The 8,112-nt window shown below is 46.2% G+C and overlaps 1 protein-coding gene across 3 annotated transcripts in view; it reads left to right on the top strand.

Moving 5' to 3' along the window:
• The first annotated feature begins 1,094 nt into the window (after window positions 1-1,094).
• The window catches only part of LCORL (ligand dependent nuclear receptor corepressor like), a 79,883-nt gene continuing 72,865 nt past the window's right edge, over window positions 1,095-8,112 (top strand). For all 3 annotated transcript variants that reach the window (XM_085578522.1, XM_021554402.4, XM_085578521.1), the window contains exon 1: window positions 1,095-1,250. In XM_085578522.1, coding sequence (XP_085434648.1) covers window positions 1,103-1,250 — 148 coding nt within the window. In that variant the 5' untranslated portion in view covers window positions 1,095-1,102. The remainder of the gene's footprint in view (window positions 1,251-8,112) is intronic.

Raw genomic sequence — 8,112 nt, 5'->3', positions numbered from 1 at the left:
AGGGTGACTGTGCAGAGCAGCACAACCGCCCGTCCAAGCGGCTGTCAAGTGCTCCAAGTAATCCAATCTGACGTTTGTGTGTTAACTTTCTTGCAGTTACCTTAATCTGACTTCGGTTTGTAGGTTGATAGTAAGCCTTCTCAGGCGTGCTCCCAGCTACTGAGCTGATTTGGTTCCTAGTTTCCACGCTAGTCTTTTCCAAAGGGGTGGTGGGAGATAACGCTGTGTGACGCCAGTCCCGAGCAAACCTCCCTGTCCGGCTCTACATGACTAACACCTCATAAAAACTGGTCTGAAAGCAAAGCTGTTGAAAACAGACTGGTGAACCGGGCAGCCGTTTAGAGAACTTTGAAAATCTCCCTACGGAGTGAATCCGGCGAGCTGGCTCGTCAGGCACAGCGTGTGTGACAGCCGCGTCCGTGCGACGGTGGCAGCGCCGGAGGGGGAGCGAGCAGGCGGCAGCCCCGGGCAGGTGTGGGCGAGGGGCTGGGAGAGGCGGCGGGGCACCTGAGGGAGGACCCGCGCTCCAAGCAGCGCCCAGGACAGACCGTGGAATGAAGGCGAGACCCGCGCCGGTTTTTGAGGTGTTCTGAGCCCGGCACTGTGAGCGCGGGGCTCCGGGGCCGCTGGCAGGGCCGGCAGTGCTGCCCACCCGGGGAGAAACCTCGGGGGCGGTGTCGCTCCCCTCCCTCACGAACTACAGCTCCCAGCGTGCCTTGCTGTCGCCTGCCCTGGCCGGGCCAGAGCAGGTGGCGCGCTGCCCTGCGGGAGCTGTAGGCCGGGGGAAATCGATGGGCAGCGGAGCAGTGGCGAGCAGGGAAGAGTTTTCGGTTCTCAGCCCGGTTCTCGGCCCGGCCCCCGGTCTGTGGGGGAGAACCGGGCCCCGGGCAGGGCGGGCGGCGGGGCGGGGAAACCGTGGGGAGCGGGGACGCGCGTCAGTCACCCCGCCAGGCGGCGCGCGCGCTCCCCGCGCCGGATGCTGAGGGGGAGAAGGGGGTGCGCGGGCGCGCGCTCGACGAGGCAAAGGGGGGTGGGGGGGAGGGAGAGGAGCCGGGGGAGCGCGCGCTCGTATGTAAATGAGCGGGCGTGAGGTCAGAGGCAGATGGAAAAGGGAACAGAAGGAATGGCCGCCGCGGCTCCCGCTCCTCCTGCCGCCGCCTCCCAGTGCCGGAGCCCCCGCTGCACGGCGGAGCGAAGGGGAGTCCGCCGAGAACTCGACTCCTGGCGGCACCGGCTCATGCACTGTGTGGGTAAGAGAGGGGGCGGCGGCGGCGCGTCCCGGCTGCACCGGGGGGCACCGAGGGGCGGGAGACGGGGCGGCGAGCGGGGTCTGAGAGGGGAACGGGCAGCGGGGCGGGCGAGGCTCTCCGAGCCCAGATCTGTCGGGTGGGCGGAGGGGGGGAGCGGGGATGGAGGAGCGGCTCCAGCGGCTTTCTCGGAGGGTGGGAGCGGAGACGGGGTCTGCAGGGGAGAGCGAAGGTCCTAAGCCGCCTCCGGGCAGCAGAAGGTGGGTGTTACGGCTTTGCCTGGGGCCGCTGGGTCCCTCCCGTCAGCGCCGACCGAGACCCTTTCTGAGCTCGGGTCCTTTTGTCTCGGCTCCTCGTCGTTCGCGCGGTGAGCGCCGGTGGCTGCCCCCCTCCTCTCCTCCTCCATCGCCAGTGCCTGGGGGGCGGAGGGGGGAAGGGAGCCCGCCTCTGTGTGTGTGTCTGTGTGTGCGTGCGCCTTTAAGAGGGAGCCGCTCCTGCACTGACGGTTGGGATTTGAAGTTTTCCCTCCCCCTGGAAGTTGTCATGGCGACGGCAGCTCTCCCCCCTCCCGCCCCCGGGGCTGCCCCGGTGGCTCTCGTGCCGGGAGGTTTCCCGGGTCACGTGGCTCCCCGCGCGTGTCCGGCTGGCGGGGGCGCGCGGGCACCGGCGGCGTTCCCGCCGCGGGAGCGCCGGGACCGGGGCTGCTCCCCCGCGCTCCGCCCGGGCACTCGCAGCCTCCCAGACCGTGCCCGTGAGCGCGGGCATCCGGCACGCGTGCCGCCTCGGGCGGCGGGCGCTCCCGTTGGGTTTTTTTGTTTATTTGTTTGGTGGAGGTGGGGTGTGAGCGCTGGGGCCGGGAGCTGCCTATTTGTATTGTTTCAGGAGTCGTTTCCCTTCTCGGGGAAATAGAATCCTTGATCTTCAAGTGGAGTGTTAGAGTCTGTGCCGATCCTCCCCGATGGCTGCGCGGGGAAATGCATCTAGTGTGGCTGGGAGGGAGAATAGCGCTTCATTCAATGTTTCTGTGGGCACTTCATACAAGAGCCGAGTAAGAAGTGAATGCCTAACAAGCTGGCTGGCATACCTGTATTTACAGGCAATTAGCACGAATCCAGTATCTGTGCATTTTTTTACATTTTTCAGTAACCTGTTAACTGCTTGTTACTAGCAAGCTTCTCGATCTTGCTGTGTTGCCCTAAGAGCACTTGTAAATACCTGTTCTAGCACCTGTATATGTTATCATGCATGTGTATGCTTGCATTGTCTTTATTCCTCCAAGTTACAGTACTGTTTAGAAAATAGTGGTTTTTAAACACTACTACAATAGTGTTTTTTAAACACTACTACAATATATAACGCTTCTAATAGAAAGAATGTAGTTTAATTAGAATATACAGGAGACCCAGTGCATTTGCATAGATGCTGTGATAAGGTGTTAAATCTGAGGGTGGATATCTTTCACAAGTGGCACTTTCTGTGGTTGCCTGATATTTAATGGCATTTCACTTAAAAGTTTAAACTAAAATCCTAGAAGTCTGCTTGACAGTGGATGACTTGAAGGAATTTTCCAGTGGTAATTGTGTACTGTCAGATGTGTTTGAGAAACAGTTGCACAGCACAACCCACGCTGAGAAGGAGTGTAAAGAAACACAGTAGGTCGAGTCCTCTACTGGGCAGATCTCCTGGGTGTAGGGAACTTCTTTGGAGTTGCCTTTTGGGCTGGCCTTTCACTGGGAATTGCGAAGTGCAGAACTGTCATGTAATTACATTTTACACTGATTGCACTGTGGTTGTGCTTCATATTCAGCTTTGTTTTATTTGAAATAAAAGTTGAGAGTATGATTTCTTTGTATATTCATGATGAGAAATTCAGTTAATTGAAAGGAGCCCTGAATTTATTAGCAACTGCTAAGGAGAAAGGACATAGGTTATGGTTTAATAGTTAGTCAAGAGCTATCTCGGTTAAGAACTATTACCTGGCAGGCCTGTTGAGCAGCCCTTATCAGAGAGAGTGTAAACAAAGTGGCAAGAAAGTGAGTAGTCAGGATAATGGAGGTAGAGTATGCTTAACAGGCTTGGGCCGGGGCTTTTTTGTGTATGGGTTTTTTTTCCCTTTACTCCTTTGAAATTCTGTTTCATTAAATTCTGTGGAATAATCTCCTACAATAGCTAAATAATGTGAAATAACCTCCTAAAATAGCTAAACAATTTTTACTTTAGAAGTTATTTTCTCACTTGCCAAAGTATTCCTAAGGATTTGAAGAGTCTATCAAGTTAGTGTTAACTGGAAACTGAACCCAGTGGTTGGATTGATGGCTGAAATGGCAATATGGTGGAGGAGGGAGTGGTGAGTTTGATGGATTTGCCACTCTTCTCAAGAATTATATGTTTATAGTAAAGTGAGAAAAACAATATGGTAAGGCAGTAGACTCCCAATTCTTGAACTTTTTGGATGAACAATTTTATTTTGATGTCTTGTGTAATTTACTGTATTGATACTAAATTTGATATTGGCATTTCTGTACTATAATTAAACACTGAAATAATATATCTGTCAAGGATTCCTCATCTACTTTCTTTATGGAAGTGGTAAATTGGGCCAGAGATAGCACCTCCAAGACAGTGGTTGAGGCTCACAGTGAACACTGTTCATATTTACTACAGTGAGACTGAAGTAATATTCAGTGGAGGGCTAGTGATGGTTAGTGACTTCTGCTTGAAGGGCTCAGTTGCTGAATTGTTCATTGGTCAAAGCCTGGTTGCAGATTTAGCTCTAAAGCCCATGCATATATGTAAGACCTTGAGGCTTGCCAGCCTGATATGCAAAATATGATTTAAAGTCTCATGTCAAAATGTTCAAACACTTAAAGAATTTGAAAAGAAAAACAGTGATAAAATTTCACTGGCATTACTGAAAATTTGTTTATTTGGTATCTAAACATACTTGAAGGTACAAAAGACTCCACATGGTAAATGGAATATATTAGTGGAAATTTGAAATAGGTGTTCAGTACAAAATGTCTGTTCAGCTGGAAATCTTTGTGTGTGTTATGTTGAGCACTGACATTCCTAAGATGCTTTGACTTGTGCTTATTGGGTGTTTCTAACTCTTGCATGACTTGATCAGAGTTCAAAACTACATGTTCTTAAAAAGCACCTGGAGATCTCAATTCTGTTGGTGTCCTTACAGCTGTATAGTATGTGTTAACAAGTATTGCTTAAACTTATCAATGGTGCTCACTGGTATGTTTTGGTTTAGGTACAGTCTTTGTGGCATAACTAATACAAAATGCCCTAATTGTAAATTGTGTATTTATAGAAAAGTGCCAGGAAACTCAGGATTGAAGTACCTGAGTTGGCCAGTTACTGAGTTCTGTGGTGGTTTAAATTGCAAGGTATTTTATAGAGGTGAATATCAGAAGGATTAAAAAGTGCTCTCTGGTGCTCTTTGATTAGACCTTTGTCATGTGAATTGATTAATTCTATTCCATTGGATTGAGAAGCTTTCCCAGTATGGACTGTAAGTCTAGCTTTGTAATCAGCCTTAAAAAACAGGATTTGTGTGGGTTTTTTCAAGCAGTAATTGATCCCACTGCCCAATTTCACTTGAATTCTATAGGCAGAGTGTTGGCAAGTACTTTGAATTCCCATTACTTTTGTGATTAGGCACAGAGGAGAGACCAAGTAATGGCTGGGATGCAAGAAAGGTTCAAGCACAGGGTCGGGCTTTTTGCTGTGTTACCACACTAGCCTGTGGGTGAGGCTTGGAGTGCTAATATGGGGCTTTTTAGTGGAAACTGCCAGGTGATTCCAACCATGGATGTTGGAATCTTGCTAGGACCCTGCAGTGTGTTGTGAAAATATAAGTGTCTAAGTAAAACTTCCATTTTCAGTGAAAGATTAAAATATTATTGCTACTTTTTCTAAAAAAAACCCCATTACTATTTGGGGGAAGGACAGAAGTTTTACTGTTCCTCTGCTGCAGCTCAAGGGCACACATTTGACAGGAAATAGCCTTGGTATTGCTTTCTTATGAAAACTGAAATTTGATCAAAGTGCACATCCATTTTTGTATGCTTGTGAAATCTAGCATATAAATACTCCTTTACTCTTGTTAAATTTTTTCAGCCTTTTTTCCTTCAAAACTAGGACACATTAGTGCATCCAATTCAGTTTTGATAGATCTAGACTTTCAATTTTTTATTTTGTTTTAGTATTTAAACTTCTGCTCCAGCTTACTATTTTTGAACAAGCTGTCTCTAAAGTGTACTTTCCAAGTAGAGGAATTCCCCCCAAACAAAAGATTTATAGCTGCTTTATTTGCTGATATCCCCACATTTGCAATGCTCCTGCATTCAATACCTCATATCTCTATTCCTACAATATGCAGCAGTGTTCTCATTTTCCATGTGGCTGTAAGTACTTTGCAGCAGGATAGTGTCACTTTTTTGAGTAATGCCGCCATGATTTTAGGTGATTTTCTACAGTTGCCATTGTAGTAGTGGGAGAACCAGTTATTTTACTACACATCTGTAATGTTCTTGTGTATCTACTAATGGTGGCTCAGTGCTCTGTCACCTGTCGGGCCACTAACAGACAATAGTGACTTCAGTATGATACCTGCTTTGAACTCTTTTGCTTCCTTGGCACTTCGGCACCTTTAAACAGCCAACAAGCCTGCTATGGCCATAGTGCCATCATCCAATATGATGGGCAGTAATACTGGTGTAAGGTGTTCTTGTGGATCTGTTGGGCTTTGAGCTCTGGTGTGGAAACCCTTGGTGTGATTCCAGCATGAAGCAGATCAAGGAACTAATCTCAGTGTTACTGCAAATGTCAGAAGACGAACAGGAATTAAATCTAGATCTCAGTCACAGCACAGGTTCACAGGCAGTTTTTGATGCAATGAGGGAAGATGGTATCATGTATGGGAATAGCTCAAACTAATATTACAGAGTCAGGTGTGCAAGGGGGCATTAACGTTGAACACTTCTTGTGAACCACAGTTTTAAGAATGCAATAAAGTGCCATTTTGGATTGTCAAGTCCCATGGAGCTGTTAGTAGAATGGAGTAACTGCAATTCTGGCTACATGTTCATGCCTCTTGGATGCTTGCATCAGCACTCATTGGACCCCTATCTGATCTGTATTAACTAGTAGCTGTTGCAGAGTTGGGTGTTTGCAAAAAAAAAAAAAAAAAAAAAAAAAAAAAATGGAACACAGTCCTGAATGTGCCATCTCAATCTCCCCTGAACAGAACAGGTTAACAAAAGAGGAAAAAATGGTCACTGTGTATATAGGTCATTGGAAGTTGCTGCAGTGTATATGTATTGAATTAACTATCTTTAGACTGAAGTTAGAGAAAACACATGGGTTTTGTGTTTGACAACCTTTGTTTCAGATGTGTAGTGTTAAATCAGCTTCATTTCTGTATCCTATCACAATCCATTTTGACTCATCAGCTTTTCTCTCAGAAAGAAGTAATTGCCCACTGCTGTCATATGTTTTTGAAGGGCTATCTTATGATTGACTCTTGAGAGAAATCTGTGTGGTGAAAACAGTACAAGAAAAGTTAATGAAACCCAGAGATTTAGTTGAAAAGGCAGAGGGAGGAAGTTCTGTGTATTTAGCTGTAGATGCAGTACTAGTTCACTGATCCCTTGAGAACCTGCAGTTGTAAGGATCTATGGAGCATAATTTTTATGAAAGATGAAACTGTTCTTGCTACATAGACTAATCCATGGATTGTGTGCCATGCATGCAGTGCTTGGTTTTAATTCTTTGCACATGGAACAGAAATGTGTTGCTGGGCATGCAAGCAGATATACATATCTTCAGCAGTGTTGATAAAACCTGTGATTGTTTTTGGTGCTCCCTATGTCTACATACTGGTATGTGGAAGCAGTTCAATTTTTAAGTGTTCCAGGAACTACTGTAATCTTTGTCAGTGTTTCTAGGCATAGCTTGAACTTTCTTATTGTATGTTCTTATATGGTAGCTGTTTACTTTTTATGTGCTGATAGAGAGCTGAGACATTTAAACTCTAATTTTCTACTTTATAGGCACTGAGAATTTCCTAAGCTGGAACTTGTGTAAACCAAAACCATGGAGTGCAAATAAAGTCACTGCAGCTCTCTCTCAGTTTTTCCCTTGATTTGGCATTTAGTAACTGTGCACTCTAATGCTTGAGGTTGGTAACTTTCAGGGGATTTTTTTTTTGTTGATGCATGACACAGTATTGTTGTTTTTCTTTCTGAACTCACTGTACCAAACTTCATGATTTATATTGACTGGTGTGAGCATTCATTTATTAAACAATTCAACAAACCAGGCTATAAAATTAATCTAGCTTAACACTAACCTAGAAAACAGGAGGAGAAACGTGGCAGGAGGAAGAAAAGGTCAGATCTAGTTTAACTTGGATCAGTTTTCCAATCAGGTTTACAGTGTACCTGTTTTTTTCCCCTGAGTTAAGTGTAAGTAGATTTACTAGGGAGAACAAGGCTTCTGAATTTTAGCAACTGATTATTTTATAAACATTTTGGGACGTTTGAAGTGTTTAAGTTGGCTGGAGAGTGTTCCTAACCAACAAGACTGTTGATGAGAGAATATAATACCACTAACAAGATCTTTTCACTTTTTCTCCCTTTGTAGTAGAACTTGTCTGGTGTAGCAGTGAACTGCCCTTCTGTTTTAAGTTAGCTGGGAGGCCTACTGTAAATTTTGTTGTTGTTGTTGTTGCTCTGGGTTGGTTTTCTGTTAGCTGAGTCTCCTAACTGCCTTGCTTTGTGAGGGCAGTAATAACAGGTATGTGTTATGCTGATCAGTTAGTTATCAGATCAGGGTATGCTGTTGAGAAGCTGTA

The sequence above is a fragment of the Lonchura striata genome, chromosome 4 (assembly GCF_050655825.1).
Source record: "Lonchura striata isolate lonStrDom1 chromosome 4, ASM5065582v1, whole genome shotgun sequence".
NCBI classification, from domain to species: Eukaryota; Metazoa; Chordata; class Aves; order Passeriformes; family Estrildidae; genus Lonchura; species Lonchura striata.
Note: the sequence above shows the minus strand (reverse complement) of the source record. Positions and strands in the feature narration are given on the sequence as shown.